Source organism: Lagenorhynchus albirostris, chromosome 17 (genome assembly GCF_949774975.1).
Source record: "Lagenorhynchus albirostris chromosome 17, mLagAlb1.1, whole genome shotgun sequence".
NCBI classification, from domain to species: Eukaryota; Metazoa; Chordata; class Mammalia; order Artiodactyla; family Delphinidae; genus Lagenorhynchus; species Lagenorhynchus albirostris.
The window spans coordinates 66,534,475-66,556,769 of record NC_083111.1 but is presented as its reverse complement, the minus strand read 5'-3'; the positions used below and the strand labels follow the sequence as shown (position 1 = coordinate 66,556,769).

The 22,295-nt window shown below is 42.1% G+C and overlaps 1 protein-coding gene across 8 annotated transcripts in view; it reads right to left on the bottom strand.

Annotated features, from left to right (window-relative positions):
- Window positions 1–22,295, bottom strand: part of NTAQ1 (N-terminal glutamine amidase 1) — a 252,454-nt gene that overhangs the window by 202,434 nt on the left and 27,725 nt on the right. The window contains exon 6 of one of the 8 annotated variants that reach the window (XM_060127256.1): window positions 5,138–6,152. The exons of 5 other annotated variants lie outside the window; for them this stretch is intronic. In XM_060127256.1, coding sequence (XP_059983239.1) covers window positions 6,115–6,152 — 38 coding nt within the window. In that variant the 3' untranslated portion in view covers window positions 5,138–6,114. Of the gene's footprint in view, window positions 1–5,137; window positions 6,153–21,655; window positions 21,725–22,088; window positions 22,293–22,295 lie in introns of those variants that run through there. 2 more of the 8 variants (XM_060127257.1, XM_060127251.1) reach the window with 2 other exon arrangements.

Sequence of the window (22,295 nt, the reverse complement as noted above, 5' to 3'; positions counted from 1 at the left end):
TTCATTCCCCTACAGATGGCTGCTTGGGCAACAGGCTTGCAACTGTTTACTGGGCAGGGAGAGGGAGACTTGGAGAGGACACTGGCCTGGGAGATGAAAGGGCAGCGAGGCACCTTGCCATGTCCCCAGCAGCATACAAGGGTGTGCAAGTTTCCCCTGGGTGGCGTGGACACTACGAAGGTAGCTGGGCTTGAGCCATCTCCTCTGCGTCACACGCCACGGGAGCCCCAGCTTTGGGCACCTGCCCCAGAGAGGACCAGCCGCAAATCAGCTGGAGATACAGCAACAACCGGCGGAGAGAGGATGGAAACCTCGTCTTGGACTGCTAAGTAAGGTGAAATCTCTGTCTACTCCCCATTTCCACCCTCCTACCCCCCACCTAAGCTCCAGGAGGAGGAACAGCCACGAGGAAACAAGCAGCCGCTGCAGACACAGCCTCGCCTGCACTGGCAGGGAGGGGAGGGGAGCTACGGAGGGAGTGAGAGAGACGTTATCACATAAACCAGGCTGAGGCTCAGGACTGGACGGAAACTGCTAATAACCAGCAGGAACTGAAAAGCTGCAGAATTTGCCCTAAGGGTCATCAAGGAAGCTGTTCCCATGAAGCCTCAGAAAGAGCCACATAAAACAGTTGGGAGCCAATACTGAAAGAATATGTATTTTCATGTTGATGCCCCAAAGTGACACTTCCCATTAAACTACTTCCAATGTATTCAATATTATCGCCTACTGTATGCCTAGTACTAGGTCTATTGAGTCAAAAAAGACAGCTAGGGTCATCGTATTTGAGGAGCCCACATACTTATGGGGGAGAGCCGGCATACAAACCAATAATTTTAATATTCTACAACCAGGTATACATGAGGTTCAGCAGAGACACAAGAATATTTATATTGAATAGACTTTTCTGTGTTTCAATTTCCTCATCTATAAAACAGGAACAGTGACAGCACCTACCTCATAGGATGGTTGGTTGGATTAAATGAGCTATTATATGTAGAAAAGTGCCTGGCACAGAGTAAGTTGAACACTTGTTAGTAGTCAATACTGTAGTTATTATTGTTACTTTTATACTGAATAGCAAGGCACTGTCCTAAGCGTGCTAAATGGTTGATTAATCTCAACAATTCTATGAAACAGGTACTACTTATTATTCCCATTTTATAGAGAGAACTGAGGCAAAGGAGGATGAGCAGCTTGCCCAAGTACACACAGTGGAACTGGAATTCAAACCTAGGCTATCTAAATTCAGAACCCGCACTCACTGTGTAACATAGGAGTTAAGACTGGCCGATTTTGCTGGGCACTTCCAAGAATGCAAAGGCGAAAGTACTTTTTCCAAAACAGCAACCGATAAAATGTAGTCCTAAAATAACTTGCAATGAAAAAAGTCTGGCTCTGGACTCCTTAAAAACATTCGCACAAATTTTTAATCCAATTTTAAATTTGAAAAGGCAAAAATTATCATGGGGTCCTGTGAATGCAGACATGAGTTTGCTGGTCGATATGGCTGGGGCCCCTCCTGGCATGCTGACCTGTCAACACTGCCTCTGGCTCCGCTGCAGAAAGCTGCATGCTGCCCCCCCTCGGCCAGGTGCCTGTTGGGATTTGGGTGCCAAGCCCTCCAAAGGGGAATTTCAGGTCCTCAAAACGCAGCCTGGACAAGCTAGGCTTGCTCTCCATGTTTATATAACCATCCCAGCTCCAAAAACAAGAGATGCTGGTACTCTGTAATTACAGGCTTGCAGGCCTGTCACTGTGGAGAGAAAACATGGGTTATAGCTCCATCTGTCTGTGGGATCCAAACTCTGTCTGGAAGCCTAAGAAAGCTCCATGAAATAGCACCACCATTCAAAACATCCTTTTTTATTAAATAAACAGAATTTGGCTGCCCCAAAACTGAGCACGGCTGTAGCATCGTAAATGACATCATCTCATCTGGGTAGCATTTTGTTAAAATTGAGAGGCTTCTATAAAGTTCCTAGCCACAAAACCCACCCCTCAAACATGTTCTTTAATCAAGAACAGCAAGAAAAGAGTTCAACTGGAGAAGTATTAAAAAAAAAGTTCATTAATCCACACTATGCATCAGGATTTCTCTTTTACACACTAAATTGTGAGCTCGTGTTCACTGTTCCCATGGGGGGTTGGTGGTCCCAGCTTTCAATTCTACTGCATTTCATCAATCCTAAGATTAACATTTTTCATATCTTTGAATTCAGGCTGCATCTTACAATCCACGGCATCTTAGATATAATGAAACACAGACTCATGATTGAAACACATGTAGCCCATCAAGTCTACTTTTAAATCTCTCCCTGGTCAGCCCCTCCTCTCCTTCTGCACTGCCTTCCCCCTGACTAGGGCCCTCAGCATCGTTTGCCTGGGAATTTACAAGAGGTGCTTAACTTCTCTCCCCATCTCCAGCCTGAACCCCTCCAACATATCTACTTTGCTGCCCAAGAGATCTTTCTAGAACACATTATCTAATCATAGCACTTCCCTGTTTATAATCATTCAATAGATAATTGTTGAATCTGAATAACAGGTAAATGAAGATTCTTTTTGCCACTTCTTCTGATTTTAGGTAGGTGTCTTAGTCTCAGGCTGCCATAACAAAATAACACAGTCTGGGGCCTTTAACAACAAAAATTAATTTGTTCACATTTCCAGAGCCTGGAAGGTCCGAGATCAAGGTCTGGTAGGGTCCAGTTTCTGGTGAGTGCTCTCTTCCAGACTTGCAGACACCCATCTTCTCACTGTGGCCTCGGATGACAGACACTTGACCTCATTTAATCTTAAGTTTCCTCCTTAAAGACCCTATCTCCGAATACAGTTTTGTTGGGGGTTAGGGCTTCAACATGTGAACTTCAGGGGGGGACACAATTCAGCCCATAGCAGTAGGTTTGAAAACATATATAATAAAATTTGTAATGCATCACCCAGACTATTAACAATGGCTACCTCAGGATGGGGGGAACGGGGGTAGGGGAGCGTGATTTCGATGGACCCAGAAGAGAGCAGTGAAAGGGGACTTTCACTCTTTTTTTAAAAAAAATAAATTTATTTATTTATTATTCATTTATTTATTTATTTATTTTTGGCTACGTTGGGTCTTCGTTGCTGCGCACGGGCTTTCTCTAGCTGTGGCGAGGGGGGCTACTCTTCCTTGCGGTGCACGGGCTTCTCATTGCAGTGGCTTCTCACTGCGGAGCACGGGCTCTAGGCGCATAGGCTTCAGTAGTTGTGGCACGTGGGCTCAGGAGTTGTGGCTCGCAGTCTCTAGAGCACAGGCTCAGTAGTTGTGGTGCATGGGCTTAGTTGCTCCGCGGCATGTGGGATCTTCCCGGACCAGGGCTCGAACCCGTGTGCCCTGCATTGGCAGGCGGATTCTTAACCACTGCGCCACCAGGGAAGCCCTGGACTAACTTTTAATTCACATCATTTGCTTTGGAAACTTGCTGCATCCCACTGAGGGGCGAATCAGATATTAGAAACAGGTGCATTGACATCATCTATCTGCACTATAAAGATATGAGGCAAAACCAAAGAAGTTTTTGAAGGCTACGCCAGAGAGAACTCAAAAAAGAGAGGGCTGAGATAAGCAAGGGCAGCATGCCAAACGTCCTACTTTATTATAAGCTCCAGATTAGGAGCAAACCACTCAGCTTGACAACCTGCACTGGGCTGGATATTTTCCATTTGCTGCTCCAAATCCACTCCCCACTCCTCTCCATCCTCTTTGTCACCTGAAAGGCTGACCCGTGCGAACGGCATCTGTGAATCCCTTGCCTGTGGCTTCTAGTTAGATCCGGCCAATGGAAGGAAGACAGAGATCTGGAGGCAGAGGCAGGGTGGAAGGCGGATTATTTATTCCTGCCAACACCTCCCTGTTGTAACTAATTACCACAACCCTAGAGTCGTAAAGCAACACAAATTATTATTTTACAGTTCTGTAGGTCACAAGTCTAGAATGGGTTGGCAGCACCGGTCCCTCCTGGAGGCTCTAAGGGAGAATCCACTCCTTTGCCTTTTCCAGTTTCCAGAGGCTGCCTGCTTTCCTAGGCTCTTAGCCCCACATCTCCTTGACCTCTGCTTCCACCGTCGCACTTCTTTTTCTGTCTCTGAGTGTCCATCCTCCACCCTAGAAGGGATGCTTGGTCCCAACGGCACTTTCATCCTGTCTAGCTCATTCTCCACGCAGCAGCGAATCAGATCATGTCACTTGTCTATTTAGCACCCTTTGGTGGGTTTCCGCTACACTTAGAATAAAACCTAATTTCTTACCAAGGGCTGGTAAGGCCCTCCATGATCTGTCCCACCTATCTTTCTAGCCTCATCTCATCCCACTCTCCTTGTTATACTCCAGCCACACTCACTCTCCGTCAAGCCCTTGAACTTGTCAAGTTATTTCCCCACCTGAAAGCCTTTGTATTGTTTCTTCTTCCTAGGCTCTTTCTTATCAGCAGGGCTTAAATGTCACGTACTCAAGGAAGCCTTCCTTTAGTTCCCCATGCAAAGTAGGGTCTGACCTTCCCCCCCATCCCAACTCCATTATTCTATATTTCAACCCTTCGATTATTTCCTTGGTGGTGCCTATTACAATTTGTAATGATTTCACTTGCTTGTCTTTTTTTTAATATTTATTTATTTATCTGGCTGGGCCGGGTCTTAGTTGCAGCACCCAGGATCTCCACTGCCACGTGTGGGATCTTCGTTCTGGCATGCAGGCTCTTTAGTTGCAGCATGCGGGATCTAGTTCCCTGAGCAGAGATTGAACCCGGGCCCCCTGCATTGGGAGTGTGGAGTCTTAACCACTGGACCACCGGGGAAGTCCCTGTTTGTCTTTTCATGTATTCTGTACTAGATTGTAAATCCATGAACACAGGATTATGTCTTACCTAATACTGTATCCCTAACATCTTTGAGTGTGACAAAGCAGACCCTTAATGTAATATTTGTTGTGTGTGGTATACGGCCATTTCTTAGACTCTAAGAAGCAATGGTTAATAAAGCCAATTGTAGACTTTATTGCTGTGTGAGCCAGTTTCCTTTACTTGTTTACAGACTCTCTAACCTGACCAGCTGATGCCATCATTGTATCTCCAGCCCCACTATAATGTTGCGGGTAATAAATACATTCAATAAAATCACTATTCAATTCACTCGATTCAACAGCTACTTAGAAGCACTATGCACTGTGTATCTTACAAGGAGAAGGGTGAGGGCGAGTGTCATCATCTACTTGTTTTTTGTTGGGTTTTTTTTTTTCAAGTTTAAATAATTTTTATTTAAGCACTGATTTTACAAAATGTGATAGTTCAAAAGGTGAACTAAATTTACAGCTTAATTTGTTCATGTAAATTGCCTTCAAAATACATTGGAGCTAGATGTGTATATAAGATTTTACATGTGTTTTGGAAGAAATCACACAGAAGCAGCTGCCTTTTTCAATAAAAACTTGGCCAGTTTCACATCTCTTTTGGTCAGTCAACCACAGTCATGTGATGTGAGAGTTATCTGGACCTTGTTGTACACATTGAACCACTCCAGGTGATGATTCATCTTCTCTGTTTGTAGGACAACTCAGGACATAAAGCCAAATGCCTTCGATAGTTACTTCTTCTCACACTTGGCTTCCTCACACGGGAGGAAGGGGGTAGACCAGTGATGTGTGTGACCCACTGTGTGACTCGATGACCAGCATAAGGAGATAAGTGCTGTGTTCCCTGATGAAAATTTTTGAAAGAGAACTCTTTGTAGATGGCATCTCTCTCACTTAATTCCGACCACCCTGTTGCTTTAAGGTCAAGTGTAACTTGGTGCCTCTCCTCTGCTATCAACCAGTGCACATCTGTGGACTTAATGGCCACAAAACAGAGTGCTCATCTTCTCCAACATCGAGTTATTTTACATTTCTTCTATTAAAGAATTCCGAACTGCCAAATGGACTCATGGCCACGAGGCTCCGGTTCCTGCCTCTCAGTGCAGCGAGCCCTGTTGTTTTGTTGTTGTCGCTGCTGTTGTTTTTCTGGCCGCGCCAAGGGGCACGCATGATCTTAGTTCCCTGACCAGGGATCGAACACGCACCCGCTGCATTGGAAGCATGGAGTCTTAACCACTGGACCACCAGGGAAGTCCCCTGTCATCATCTACTTGTAAAGAAGAATAGTATTATTTTACTTATACGTGTAAATAATAGCAGGAATTAGTTACCATGCCTATTATGGGCCAGAAACCATGATAAATTTATTATATACATCATCTCATTTAATCTTCAAAACAGCCCTACTACAGTATAGCATACCAACTAAGAACATAGGTTCTAGAATCATATTGATTTGGGTTCAAATGCCAGGTTTGCTACTCTTGCAAAGTTCCTTAACTTCTCTGTGCTTCCATTTCTTCATGGGTAAAATGGGGGTAATGGTAATAGCCACACCTTGTTAGGGTTGTTGAGAGAATTAAACAAGATCATGTATGTGAATGTGCTTAGTTCAGTGCCTGGCACATAGAAAGCATTCTATAGATGCCAGCTTCTGCTTCTTAACTTGCTCTTCTGGGGGACACTGTATGTCCTACAGCATCACACGATGCAACCAGCACACAGGGAGACTGGGTTAGCCAGGCTGAGTTCCTGCCCTTTAGAAGCACACCATCCGAGACAGCTGTGAGCACACACTCAGAATTCAGAAGAGAGCAACATGTTCCTCCAAATGGCTGTGTTCATTTCATAGGCCAAGCCCAGTAAACCATGTTCTCATTTCCTTTTCCACCAAAATAGCTATCTCTGCTCCCTGAAGAGGCCTTGGATTATTATAGTTCCCTAAATGCCCTGAAATTCTCAGGAGAGAAGGAATGTTCTTTTTTTTTTTTTTAAAAGCAGGCACAGCTTGGAGCTAGAAGACAAAAGGTTAAATTATCTTAAGCTACAACAATGTAACTCATTTCCTGTTTTTCTCAACTGTCTAGACGCAGATCTCATAAGCATTAGCCATGTATCCCACCATCAGGTTAAAAATAGAAGGTTTAAATATGAAATGCTCTTGGGGGGAAAGATTGTAGGTTTCTACCTTAATCCGCAAAATGACTACTTTGAAACAGGATATTTTGTCTTTGTTGTTAGTTTTCCCATAAGTTCTGTTGAGCTGTATTTCCATAAGCAGGAGTGGAGAACACCTTTTTTCTAAAGAATGTATCTGCCCCTGTTAAAGCAAATGTCATTTTCCCCATACATTTTCAAAGCCATCTGAAGACATACCTTATAGCAGTTTCTCTTAACAAGGAATGTGGTCACACTTACTTTAAAAATTTCACGTTATTGTGCAGACCAACATTTAGTCTCAAATAAATTTATACAACAAAAATTGCATATAAATTTGACATTTTCTTCTTCTTTTATATCTTCTGCTTCTATAAAGTTTGTGTGATATTTTGTTTATAAAATATAAGTTTTCTGAAAAACATTTTTTTAAAAAACTCCTTTAATAATCCCTGAGCAGTGTTACACAAGTGTGGGGGGGATCTACCGTGACAAGTTTCCCAAATTCACTGGGCCACAGAGCCCTTTTATCCTGATGAGCCTATTAACACCTCCCAAAACAGTACCCCATGGAATACCAGTTTAGGAAACACGAATTGGATACCTCTATGATTTTTTTTTTCTGTTTTCGGAATTCTCTGAGGTTAGGTCTCTTCTCTAATAACCTCAGCTATGTGAATCATAACATAAAACTGAAAGTAGGGCTTCCCTGGTGGCGCAGTGGTTGAGAGTCCGCCTGCCGATACAGGGGGCGCCGGTTCGTGCCCCGGTCCGGGAGGATCCCACGTGCCGCGGAGCGGCTGGGCCCGTGAGCCATGGCCGCTGAGCCTGCGCGTCCGGAGCCTGTGCTCCTCAACGGGAGAGGCCGCAGCAGTGAGAGGCCCGCGTACCGCAAAAAAAGAAAAAAAAAAATTCAAAACTTAAAGTAAACAAGTACTACTGACCGTTTATTTCAAGTAAACAAGCAATACTGTAATGTTCTCCTTATTTGGGGGAGACGAACTGAAGCGTACCTTACACATACTCATGCATTTACTTTAGAATGAAAATATTCATTATGGCTTTTCATATTTATACAGATTCATACTGAAATAAATGTAGATGTGTGTGTTTAGTATACATATACATATTTCCTAGCTCTGTCCACTGAGAGGACCTAGAAACAATGACACCCCAGTAGCAATGAGCACACCCACCACCAAGATCATGGTTTCTAAATTCATCCTCCAATAGAAGGAACTAGTGCTTTTCGGAAAAAAGGTTGATTCCAGGGTTGGGGCAAGGAAAATGCAAGATGAGCTTAGAAAAAGAAGGAAGTGCCATAACGTGAGGAGGTACAAACAAATGATAGAGCACGTTGAAAGGGTACGGGAGCCAGCCTGACTATGCTCCTAGTGGCCAAAGCTGGAACAATCTGAGCAACAAAATTAATAATGACAGTATCAGATTATAACCCATAAAATAAAATGGGTACAAGCTCATTCTAATATAAATAAGTGGGGGAGAAGGAACAACTCTTCCCTAGAGAGGAATTCCAATTAATAAACATAGGCATGAAAGAAATAGAAAATCTCCAGTAAGCAAATACCACATTAGTAACTGCTGCTGGCAAGAATCCTCCATAGATGCTAGAACGAGTGTGCAAAAGTATGAGAAACAGGATATATTCATAGTCTCAAAGTATCTCCCCAAGATATTTGTTAGCTATAAAAGGTAAAACAGTAACTTAAAATGGAGAAACCTGACAAGTACCACTTTAACCAAGAGGTCAAGGTTAGCAACACCAGTTATAAAATATATTGGCATCATGTACCTCCTGATATGGTACATGGTGGAAGATGTAACATTACTTCTGAGGTATCCTTGCCGAAACTGCATTACCTCAGTTTAATCAAAGAAAACACAAACCCAAATTGAAGGACATTCCACAAAGTAACCGGTAAGTTCTTTTCAAAAGTGTCGAGATCATGAAACACAATAAAAAACTACATTAGAGAAGACTAAGCTAGTCTCGTCTCATAAATTCACTGGATCGCTATAGGAAATTGGAAAGTTAAACAGGAAAACAAGCAATTTCAAGTAAGATCTGTAAATTACTTAATCGTATAACAATCTTAATTTCCTGGTTTTGATCATCATACTGTGGTTAGTTAAGATGTTAACATTAGGGAAAGCTAGTGAAGCATATATAGGAATTCTCTGTACTATTTTTGTAACTTTTCTTTAAGTCTAAAATTAGTTCAAAATTTTTAAAAGTTAAAAAAAAGTTCATTAGCCAAGTATCTATAACTCGATTCCTGTGCATATCAATGATATTAATAACACTAACGGTAATAATAATGTGATAAAAAAAATTTTTAACTTTCAATTTCTGATCACTTTTAATGTACCAGGAGTTGTAGTAGGACCTTGTATGTGTTCCTTCCTCTGTGTGTGTGTGTTTCCTTTTAACCTTTACAACGCAAGATCATAAAGCTAAGCAACATGACCAAAGTAATTTTGCTGGTAAATAGCAAGAGATATGACATCAACTTTTGCTATAACCTAGCAGAGAGGATGAAAGTAAATTACTTACTGTTTGAAAGAGGCTAAATAGCAACCTAAACTTATAGGCAATGCTGAAGATCTGTGCTACACTACTTCTGTTTCTTGTTCATTTGTCTAAGACTTGAAGGCATGTCTACAATGCAGAAATTCAAGAATATAAATTAATTAACACCATGCATGAATAATGTCCTCTTTACTCTCTGAAATTTTGTCTATAAAATTCCTCAGGGTTGCATGCATGCTTTGGAAGACTCTGCCAAGCACTTTCTCATAAATTTTATTTAATGCTCACAACCACTAAATGAGATAGGTTTCATTTTTGCTATTTTACAAACAAAAAGAAAAGTAAATCTCAAGGAGGCTGAGAGATTTTTCTTTTCCCCACACATCCCTCCACCCAATAGCCAACAAACCCAGTCATTTTTGTCTACTGAAATTAAGGTCAACTAACATCCAAGTTGTCCTTGAATGAGAAAATAAGTAATGAAAGTATGGGGTTGGTGGCTGGCAAGGGGGCAGGCAGATAGGAAGGAGGAAGACATTTTGGCTAATTAATAGTTAAAAATATGCTTCTAAACTCAGCTCAACCATTTTCTGTGACCTAGACAAGTTACTTGTTCTGCCTCCTTCTCCTCAACTGAAAAAAAAAAAGAATTTCAGCAGTGTAGTGGGGTGTCCCCCTGAACTCATGTCCATTCACAACTTCAGAATTTGACCTTGCTTGGAAATAGAGTCACTTAAGATGTAACTAGTTTATTTAAGATGAGGTCAAAATAAAATTAAAATTTAAAAAAAAAAAAAGATGAGGTCATACTTGGAGGTTCCTCAAAAAACTAAAAATAGAACTACCATATGACCCAACAATCCCACTCCTGGGCATATACCCAGAGAAAACCATAATTCAAAAAGATACATGCACCCCAATGTTCATTGCAGCACTATTTACAATACCCAGGACATGGAAGCAACTTAAATGTCCATCAACAGAAGAATGGATAAAGAAGATGTGGTACATATATACAATGGAATAGTACTCAGCCATAAAAAGGAACAAAATGGCGACATTTGCAGAAACATGGAGAGACCCAGAGACTGTCATACAGAGTGAAGTAAGTCACAAAGAGAAAAACAAATATCGTATAATATTGCTTATATGTGGAATCTAGAAAAATGGTACAGATGAACTTATCTGCAAAGCAGAAATAGAAACACAGATGTAGAGAACAAACTTATGGATACTGGGGGTGGGGGGGATTAACTGTGAGATTGGGATTGACATATATACACTACTATGTATAAAATAGATAACTAATGAGAACCTACTATATAGCACAGGGAACTCTACTCAGTGCTCTGTGGTGACCTAAATGGGAAGAAAATCCAAAAAAGAGGGGATATACGTATACGTGTAACTGATTCACTTTGCTGTACAGCATAAACTAACACAACATTGTAAAGCAACTATACTCCAATAAAAATTAATTTTAAAAAAAACAACAAAGAAAACAGTAAGATTTGCTCATCATAAACTATTAAAAAAAATTTTTTTATTAAAAGATGAGGTCATACTGGAGTAGGGTGGCCCTTAACCCAATATGGCTAGTCTCCTTAGAAGAAGAGGAAGCAGAAACACACAGGGAGAGGACAATGTGACCTTGGAGACAGAGACTAGAATGATGCATCTACAAGCCAAGGAATGTAACCATCAGAAGCTAGAAAAGCCAAGAAAGGACTCTCCCCTGCCGGTTTCAGAGGGAGCGTGGCCCTGATGACACCTTGATTTCAGACTTCGAGCTTCCAGAACTGTTAGAATTTGTGTCTGTTATTTTAAGCCACAGAGTTTGTGATACTTTGTTATGCATGCAGCCCTAGGAAATGTATACAATTGCTTAGTTTACAAAAAGGTCGTGTTTCTGCCCTCCGAAAGTTTGCATTACTAAATAAATGGATAGAGTCAACATAGGTACACTTTTAAGTATCTGTGCTGGCTATTCACCATTTACACACACTCTCCTCCATTCCCTACCCTTCTGTGTGGCCTGGAGGGGCTGATTATGAAGGACTGCAATGTCCAGGCTCCCTTGCCCTTAGCTTCTGGTTGGGTTTGGCCAAAGGGTGACAACAACTGGGAACTGGAAGAAAGGACATAGAAGGTTGGATATTTCCTGCTCTCTCCTGCCTCAATGTTCTGGCAATGTCTTCATATCTCTACTACTACAGCTCCTGCTGGGCCCCCTGCCCAACTCACAACTGCCATCTGCAGCTCTGAGATCCATGATACAATTTCCTCCCCTGCTCCTTCAGGCCTTCGTGTGGAACAGCTTCCCTCTGCTGACAGTCCCTGAGAGCCTCAACACCCCTATTGGTTCCTTTTATCCCTGCCTATTATGGGCTGCTTGCTTCTGTCCCCCCACCCCCCGAATTTCATATGTTGAAGCTCTAACCCACAATGTGATGGTATTTGGAGGTGGGACATTTGGGAGGTAATTAGGTGTACATCAGGTCATGAGGGTGGGGTCCCCATAGTGGGATAAGTGCCCTTTTAAGCAGAGAAAGAAAGACCAGAGGGACTTACCTGGTGGTCCAGTGGGTAAGACTCTGCGCTCCCAATGCAGGGGGTCTGGGTTTGATCCCTGGTCAGGGAACTAGATCCCACATGCATGCTGCAACTAAGAGTCTGCATGCCGCAACTAAGAAGTCTGCATGCTGCAACTAAAAGATACCGCATGCCTCAACAAAGATCCCATGTGCCGCAACTAAGACCCAGCACAACCAAAATAAATAAATAAGTATTTTTTAAAAAAAGAGCGAGAGGGAGACCAGAGCTTTCGTCCGCCTCCATGCGAGAAGAAAGAGGGCAGTCATCTGCAAGCCAGGAAAAAAGCCCTCACCAAGGCTCTGGTCTTAGACTTCCCAGCCTCCAGAACTGTGAGAAATAAACATCTGTACTTTCAGCCACTTAATCTATGATATTTTTATAGAAGCTCAAGCTAAGACACTGACTCACCTGGGTTAACAGTCCCTTCATTAAATTGTCTTCAAAATCCTGGCTGAGTGTATCTTAGATTTTCCTTCCAAGACCCTGACTAACAGATCGGCTATAATGTAAAACCAAACAGATATAAACCTGGCCAATGCTGGACTCTGTCAGGGTGACTCATACCTGCAGTTTTCCCTTCTGGGCAATGGATTTTTTAAATTATTGTATGAGTTACAAGGGTCCATTCAGGTCTATCCAACCTAGAAAACTACCTTTATGAATAACTCGAGAACTGCTTTAACTCTGGGCTCTACGAAGACCACAAAATAATGCATTAAAAATGATTATAACATTGTAAATCAACTATACGCCAATAAAATTTGTTTTTAAAAGTGACTGGGCCCAACACTCTACAAAATACATGCCCAGTTCTCCTAAAAACTGTCAAGGTCATGAAAAACAAAGAAAGATTGAGAAACTGTCACAGACTACAGGAGGCACAACAACTAATTCAATGTCGTGGTATCCTAAACTGAACTGTAGAACAGAAAAGGGACATTACCCTATTTTCTGTGTTTCTTGAATGGAGCACTTAGGTTATTGAAATGAACCTTTGGTTTCAACCAGAGTGGGATACGTCTGGGGAGACCCTGAGAAATAGTCCCATGGAGAGCAGCTTCAGATGGAACACAGACTCCTTCAGACATCTGGACGTACGACCCAGCCTTTAAGCCCTCATCCCTTTCATTCTCCAAGCTACAAAATGGGTCCATCTCATCAGGTATTAACCCTTAGCAAAGAGCAGTGGACATGAAGGGTATCTGGGGCCACGGTAAGAATAAGCTCACACGGGCCCTTCACAGCATGGACAGCATCTCACAGTCTCTTTTACCTCTCCAAATTCCTTGCAGAGGTAGGGCCAGCACACACATTTTTGTTGATGCTGCTAACAGAAAATGAGATCCTACACAGAAACACACATAGCAGGGACTTGTCTCCTATACACACCTGTATTCCCTTGGCCTGGTTAGTGTCTGTATAGTAGGCACTCAATAATCACTTATTTGGTGAATTAGTTAGTTTATCGATCAACTGCTGCCCATTGGCACTGATGACATCTTAAGAAAAGGTGTTACAAGGTCCCCATCCAACAGTCTCAAAGTTTTATTCACATTTTTATGTTTTTTATTTGGACCTCTCCACCTCATTCAAATAGTCACTATATGTCCCAAATATACGTCACAAAAGAAGAATTCCGTGATCTTGTTATTATTTTTCCATTGATTAAAAAGTAATAACAATTGATGATTTTTGACAAGGTTGCTAATATCAAAGGGGAAAGAACAGTCTCTTCAACAAATGGTGTTGGGAAAACTAGACATCCAAAGGGAAAAGAATGAAGTTAGAACCTTATCTTACAGCATACACAAAAACTAACTAAAAATGGATTAAAGACTTAAAAATCTAAAACTGTAAAACTCCTAGGAGAAAACACAGGGAAAAAGCTTTATGACATTGGACTTGGCAATGATTTCTTGGATATGACAGCAAAAGCACAGGCAACAAAAGCAAAAGTAGACAAATGGGATTACATCAAACTTTAAAATTTTGTGCATGAAAAGACACAATTAACAGAGTTAAAAGCCAACCTATGGAATGAGAGAAAATGTTTGCAAATCATGAATCTGATAAGGAGTTAATATCCAGAATATATAAAGAACTCCTACAACTCAACAACAAAAAATCAAATAACCTGATTTTAAAATGAGCAAAGGACTTGAATAAACATTTCTCCAAAGATGATATGCCAACAGCCAACAAGCATATGAAAAGATGCTTAACATCACTAATCTTAAGGGAAATGCAAGTCAAAATCATAGAGAGGTACCACCTCACACCCATTAGGATGGCTACTATTAAAAAAAAAAAACAGAAAATAACAAGTGTTGGTGAGAATAAGGAGAAACTGGAACACTTGTGCAATGTTGGTGGGATTGTAAATGGTAAAAAACATGTAAAACACCATAAAAAACAGTTACGGCAGGTCCTCAAAAAATTAAAAATAGAACTACCATGTGACCCAGCAACCTACATCTGGATATATATTCAAAAGAATTGAAATTTTAAAAAAAAGAATTGAAATCAGGTTCTTGAAGAGGTATTTGCACACCCATGCTTTAGCACTATTCACAATAGCCAAAGATGGAAGCAACCCAAATATCAATTGATAGATGAATGGATGAACAAAATGTGGTATATACATACAATGGAATATTATTCAGCCTTAAAAAGGAGGGAGATCCTGTCAAGTGCTATACAACATGGATGAACCTCAAGGGCATTATGCTAAGTGAAATAAGCCAGTCACAAAAGAAGACAAATACAGCATGATTCCACTTATATCAGGTATCTGAAGTAGTCAAACTCATAGAAACAATAAATAAATGGTGGCTACCAGGGGCTGGGGAGAGAAAGGAAAAGGATGTTTTTCTTCAATGGGTAAAAATGTCCATTTTGCGAGATGAAAAGGTTCTACAAATCTATTTCACATCAGTATGAATATACTGAACACTACTGAACTGTATACTTAAAATGGTTAAGATAGTAAATGTTATGGTTTTTTAAAAAAATAAATTTTGAATTCATTGATATTTGGGGGTTGGGGGGAAGGCGTATTTCCTTGTTTGGGGCCTGTGCTAGAATCTTTGTCTCCCAAGGTCCATTTCCACATCACCTCTTGACCTCATGGCCATCTCCCTGCTCCTGGTCCCTCGCTTCATTTGTTTACCTCTCACTCATGGCTGTTGAACCTGTCTCTTGTATTCACTGATCATCTGGCCTTCACCTCTCCCTTTCTTTCTTGCCCACAAATCCTACAGGATTTGGTCTTCTTCTAAGTACGCCAGGGAATCCCCTGGAAGCTGAATGTGAATAGCCAGTAATCAACTTATTAAATTAGACCCTTAACAATATTCTGCATTCAAGATATTAATGTCGAGTTTAAAGAGATTGATAAAACACCTAATGCAAAAAGTGTCATATTACAAAAGCACTTTAAAAATTATTCCAAACATGAAATAGCATTTAAACCCCATTATACTAACAATCTTATGATATTAACTTCCACGCATTATCTGGTGGGAAGGTAAATTGGTACAAACCTTTAGAAAAGTAACTTGGCAATATGTTTTGAGAATCACAGAAATATCCATGCCCTTTAACCTATTAACCCCATTTCCAGGAATCTGCTCGAAGTATACTATAAAAGAAAAAAAAGGCTTATGTATAAAAGATGTTTATTTCCAAGTTATTTATGTAACTGCTGGTGGACATAATCAAAACATACTTTGTTTTTCTCCCACCATCCCTCCAAAAATTTATTCATTTGAGGGGGAGTGCCATTAGGAGGAAAAAAGGGGCTTGTCCTTGACTCCAGATGACAACTATTGCAGGACCCTGCCTGCTCTGGTCACTTCCAAGTAATGACAGTCTGATGTCACATCAAGTCACAAACATGGTCTTAATAGAGTAATTCCATGTGTCAGGTCATTATATTAATCAACAATTCAGTTTCATCCCAACGCCTTCCCCCCCCTTCCCAGCTAGAGCCAGCTGTTCAGTGAGAGGTGTCGGGGTGGGGGAAGGGAGTCTCATATGCAATTTCTGCTCTCTTCCACGACTCTTTCACATTCCCTCCCCCACTCACTAGCTGCTGTTCTGGATCCCATGTCAAAGTACCAATGGTGTAGAGGGAAATGGTTATGCCTGGAAATACTTTAATTGGCTTGTGACTGGCACCATTGTAAGCCAACTTCGTGCTCTCTGGGCTTCGAAGCTATAAAAAACTGCCTTGTGCACTTGTGCACTTTTCTTGCTTGTGCACTTTTCATGGGATCTCTGGAGATCCCCATCTCTGGGAACCGCTCCAGTTTTAATTCTCAGGACAAAGGAGAAGCATTCCCTCTCAGCTGCCACCACCCCCTCTGCCCCAGGCTCCCTGGCAATCCTCTCCATTCAGACTTCATCATTTGATTTCCTCTCACCCTCCCAGAAAGTATGCTGGGCAGGACTTAAAATGACTCCCACTGGGACTGGATAAACTGTATATAGGTATACGATTAAATACTACTAAGCTATAAAAAAGAATGAACTATTGATACATGCAACAGCATGGCTGGAACTCAAAGCTGTTATTTCTGCTGAGTGAAAAAAGCCAATCTCAAAAGGTTACACACTGCATGATTCTTGAAACACTCTTGAAAACGATAAAATTATAGTGATGGAGAAGAGATTAGTCATTGCCAGGGAATAGGGTCCACTGGAGGGTCTGACTGCAAAGATGGAATGTGAGGGAGTTTCTTCCTAGTTATAGGACAACTATGTATCCTGACTATGGTGGTAATTACATAAATCTACAAATCTATACATGTGATAAAATTTCATAGTAATACATACACACGTGAATGTAAAAAATGATAAAAACCAAGACACTGTACCAATGTCAATGTCAATTCCCTAGTTTTGAAAATGCACTATGGTTATATAAGATGTTATCATTGGGGAAAGCTGGGTGAAGGGCACACGGGAACTCTCTGTTTTATTTTTGCAACTTCTTGTGAGTCTTAGAGGACTTTTTTAAAATATATTTTTAAAAATAGCTCTAGCCTAGTACTCTCTCTCCCAAGTGACTCACATTTGAGTCCTAGGAAACACTCTCTCATCCTTTGCCCCAACAAACCCTGGGAGGGCAAAACCAAACACCACCCTCTGTGTCCTGCTGCCACAGGCCAGTCTAGCCACTTCTCTTTTCCCCCAACAGTAGAAAAAAAAATCTCAAGCTCAATATGTGGTCCTGAGGAAGCCCCCATCACACACTTTCAGGTAAGGAGGTAGCATCCAGGCCTTTCCCCTGGGGAGGGAGGGAGGAGTCCCAACATGCAATGCTCTCTCCAATAGCATCTCTCCACCCTCCGTCCATTTCCACACGCCCACTTGTGTATTCAGTCTGGCTGCAGGGATCCAGGACTTAGACGACAGGTCCATGAGAATTCCCCTGGTGTAGTGGATGCTGTGGTCTCTGCCCAGATCTCCCCACAGGACTGAGGCCCTCACTGCCACCCTGAGTCTCTTTGAAAATTGGTCTAAACTAGCTATCTTACCCAAGGTCATGGCCACTTCCCAGGGGCAATCTGCATCCAATGACTGGTAAAAAGACCCAATCTCCTTGCCCCAATAGGGAACAATTCTGCAAGACCATCTCCAGAGCTAGCAGAGGGCCAGCTGAGGCCTTTGTAGTGACTGCATCAAAGTTCAACTATTCCTTTTCCAGCGCTACTTCCTTTATTCCTCCATAGGTGTTGATCCCCAAACACTCTTCAATAAACCTCCTGTACAAAAATCTCCATCAGGAGGCTTTTCCGAGGAACCTGACCTGTTACACTTGGTGAGTGCCATATATGATTATCAGTCTCACTCTCACTTTGCAATCTGATATCTATTGAATTGGTGCCTGAGTCAAAATTGAGAAAGGAAAAGCCCCGCTTAACACCATGTTATGCTTATAACAGGAATAACCAAAGAGAAACTAATAAATCACGAAAAATCAGCTTCATGGGATAGTAAATAGCCAGTAAAAATTATGAACATTTTGTACCAAAATATTTCAGAAAAATGACCATGATCTAATATTAAGAGAATACAAAATTGATTCTGGATCAAAATAAAAGAAAAAGAAAAAGCAATAAAGGACATCTTGGCGATATTCGGGGAAATCTGAATATAGACAATGTATTAGATAATACGGTTTCATCAATATTAACTTCTTGGACATGATGATAATAGTATTGTGATTAGGCAGAAAACTGGTTTTGTTCTTAGGAAATCCTATTGAGAGAGAAAGAGAAAGAGAGAGAAACTCTTTCCGGTAAAGAGCAAGAACCCACTCCCTGTAGCAATGTTATTCCCATTCCTGTGCTCAATGCTCCCCCTTGTGTACCAAGAGAGCAGAATGCATTCATCAAAATGCATTTTAAAAACTCCCCTGCACAGTGGGAAAGCAAAGCTCCAAGACTTCTAGAGAAGGCAAAGTGTGGCACATTTTAATGCACTCTCTCCAAACCCCTGACCAACAGTGTAGTTCCCATTCCCCAGCTTGCTGTCCACGTGTCAAAACCTGAGCTTCAGTTCTGGTGGAGGGAGAGTGTGGTTGGCCAAGGGGTGGGGAGGAGGGTACCTACAGCCTTGCCTGTGAAGGTCATGGGCTCCAGAGTCAAATAACCCGGGGGCTAAATCCCACCTGGTTCACTTACTAGCTGGGTGATTAGCCCCATGGTCTAATTAAAGTTCAGTAAGTATTAATCAATTTTTATGATCTACTAACCTATTCTTGAGAGATCCTTAGAAGTCCTACTGCCTTGTAAAGCACAGTTTGAAAAATACTGCCCTGGAGTATCTGATTTGTAGAGCTTACTCTTGGGTGAGAACCCATCTTATGTTTTTCCTACAAAGCTAAGATTACTCATATTAAAAACAAAAAATAAATTAAAAAAAAAACTCCCCTTACATGCACTGAAAAGGACTATTTCGTTAGGTTTATCTTTCCTCATAAGTGATTTCCAGAAAAAGTATCTTTTTAGTTCTCCACCAATTTTTCTGCTCGCCGCTGTGCCTCCTCTGGGTCTTCTGCTTTTGACCCTCTCACCATGGTCTCCTTTGAGGCAAGTCGCCCTCAGGGCCCAGGCCAGGATGTCTGGAGACTCTCGTCCTAGCTCCAATGTCGTGCACCTGTCTGCCTTTGCCTCCGCCTTCCTCTTGCTCCGTCTCTTCCTTTCAACAAATCCTCACTGAGCATCTGTCTGTGAAAGTCACTGTTCTTGTTGATCTTGGTTACAAAATGATCGGGATCATAGTTTCTGCCGTTTATTAGTTTATACTGGAGTCTAACTGGCCAGACTCTAGTAGGAAAGCCAGACATGTAAAAAGACTCAGGGAGTTGTTACAGCAGATACAAAACATGGTTAGCAGAAAATAACCTCAGGAGCCCACTGGGTTTAGAAGAGCTGAATTAAAATCCTAGATTTCCTACACACTGGATTTGTAAGCTTGAAGAAGTGAAATAACCTCTCTGGGCCTAGCTAGTATCATCTGTCAACTGCCTTAGGCTGGGAAAGCAGACCTTGAGACGGGGGATCCCAGGAAGCACAGCAAGGAGTGGGGAAGTGAGTCAGGAGAGGCAAGAAAGCAGGTTGCTGAGCAGGTGTTGAGTGGCTAGCGGGGGCTCGACCCTGCTGGGGACGCCTGGGAGAGGGTGCAGCACCCCACTCAAAGCTCTACCCTTTGAGGAGAAAAAAAGCAGAAGCATTTACCCACCAGCTCCAGCACATCAGCAGCTGAAGGCTGCTCTGGGCGTGTTAAGTCCTCCCTGCTTCCAGCCTGCCTGAGCCAGGGCCAAGTGCATTAGGACCAGGGAAAGCCCTTCACGGATGCACAAGGGCTTCACTCAGGTGAGGAAGAGTAAGGGGAGATGGGCACTACAGGGGAGGGAGGGATTGACAGCATCTGCTACACCTTCTAGAAGAACTGTTTTGGCGGACAAATGTGAGACTCGGGAAGCCCTGAGCAGAGTATGTGGCGGATGCATTAAACGCACCCGAACGTAAAAGTGTGATGAAGCATCTCCTCTATGCACCCCTGCATGATAGAGCATCTTAAGCATGCTCTTATCTCCTTGTTTCCTCATCAACCTTCAACTGGTGTGAGCCCAACCAAATCCTCAAAACAAAATCTCCCAGACCCATTCTTCCTCCCATTTCCATGACGGTCTCCATAGTCCTGACCCCCATCTGTTTGCATGCGGAGGCCTCTTCCCTCTGGTCTCCCCTCTGCCAGCCCCCACCTGACAATCACAGCTCAAGGACACCCTACAAGATGCTAGTTTCCCTACATCTCTCCCCTGTTTAAGAGCTTGCCCCCCGGCCCCTTTTTTTCCTACAAGATTAAGCCCTGAATCTCATCTTGAGGTTTGAGGCTCTCATGCAGTAAAGACACCCCACATTCCAAAGACAGGCCACCCCATTACTTCCCTAGGCTCTCACTTTTATAATCCACCCAGCATCTCAGCCCCGAGACCAGCTTGAGAAGCAGTGCCCTAATTTCGCCTTTGGATTTATTCCAATGTGACTGTACTATCATCTTAGGGGCTAGTAATTCTGGAGTCATACCCAGGTTCAGATCACGTTCGTTTGAGTTGTAACTGTGCTCCTTTGGAAACATTGTCCACACGTGTTTCCTCATCTGGGAAACAGAGATAATAATAATCTCTACTTCATAAGGCTGTTGTAAGGATTAATCTTTTCTTTTTTTAAAATAAATTTATTTATTTATTTAATTTTGGCTGCATTGGGTCTTCGTTGCTGCACGCGGGCTTTCTCTAGTTGCAGGGAGCGGGGGTTACTGTTGTGGCGCGCAGGCTTCTCATCGCGGTGGCTTCTCTTGTTGCGGAGCACGGGCTCTAGGTGCACGGGCTTCAGTAGTTGTGGCGCACGGGCCTAGTTGCTCCGCGGCATGTGGGATCTTCCCAGACCAGGGCTCAAACCCATGTCGCCTGCATTGGCAGGCGGATTCTTAACCACTGCGCCACCAGAGAAGTCCAAGGATTAATCATTTTATACACAATCAGTAGCTTTGACCAGTGCCTGCTACAAAATGAGTGCCCAATAAATGTTGGCTATCACTATGGGTTCCCGCAAGGGGTAATTTTAAGATTCTTAAGAGAAATCTAGAGACATCTACTAAGAAGGTTTTCTCTCTGCATGAGCTCATGCTTCCTGAGCCTTCCTGCACCCAAACTGCAGCTCAAAGCCATATAAGGCACCGAAACACCCTTCACCAGTGCACAAACAGCTCGTCAGCCAGTCATTTAAAGGTCTCACCTTTATTCACAGCAGTCAAATCAAAGGTTAGAACAGCTGGACAAAAGGCTAAGAGCAGTATAATAGAAAAACAATTTGGGGAATTCTTCCTCGTTCCTCAGTCTCTCGGTCACGTGAACACTGCCAGCAATCTCTGTAAGTGTGCGCCACACATCCCGGTTTTTTGTGCTGCTGGTCAATGCAGCTTTCACTACAGACAACATCTGAGGCTGTACCTGTTAAAAGCTGTGTTTGTTTATTAACAAAAAAAAGTCATGTGGGTAAATGTTTGAGTGAGAGAAGGTGTGGTTTATACATTTTTTATTTTTAATGAGTAATATATTCACGGGACTCACGACTCTTAAAAACACAAAGGGATATACGATGAAGTTTCCCTCCCTCCTCTGACACCAGCCACCCAGTTCTCCTGTCCAGAGGCCACTAACATTACCAGTTTGTTTTGGATGTTGGATATTCTTTCAGATATTCCACACAAATACATATTTTTTCTCTTTTAATGCACTTTTTCACTTGCTTTTTAAATTTAATTTTACTAAATATCTAATACATGCAAAAGAATATAACATAAGCTTAAGATAAAGAATAAAAACACCACTACTCAGCATAAGAAACATAACCTTCCTCATTTGTTTTCATAGCTTCATAATGCTTTCTTCCATAGCTATATCATAACTCATTTCATCAGTCCCCAGTGGGTGAGCCGGTAGGTGGTTTCCAATGTTATGTTGTTACACTGAGTAACCTTGTTTATCCATCATCTTACATATGTGCAGTATATCTGTAAGATAAATTCCTA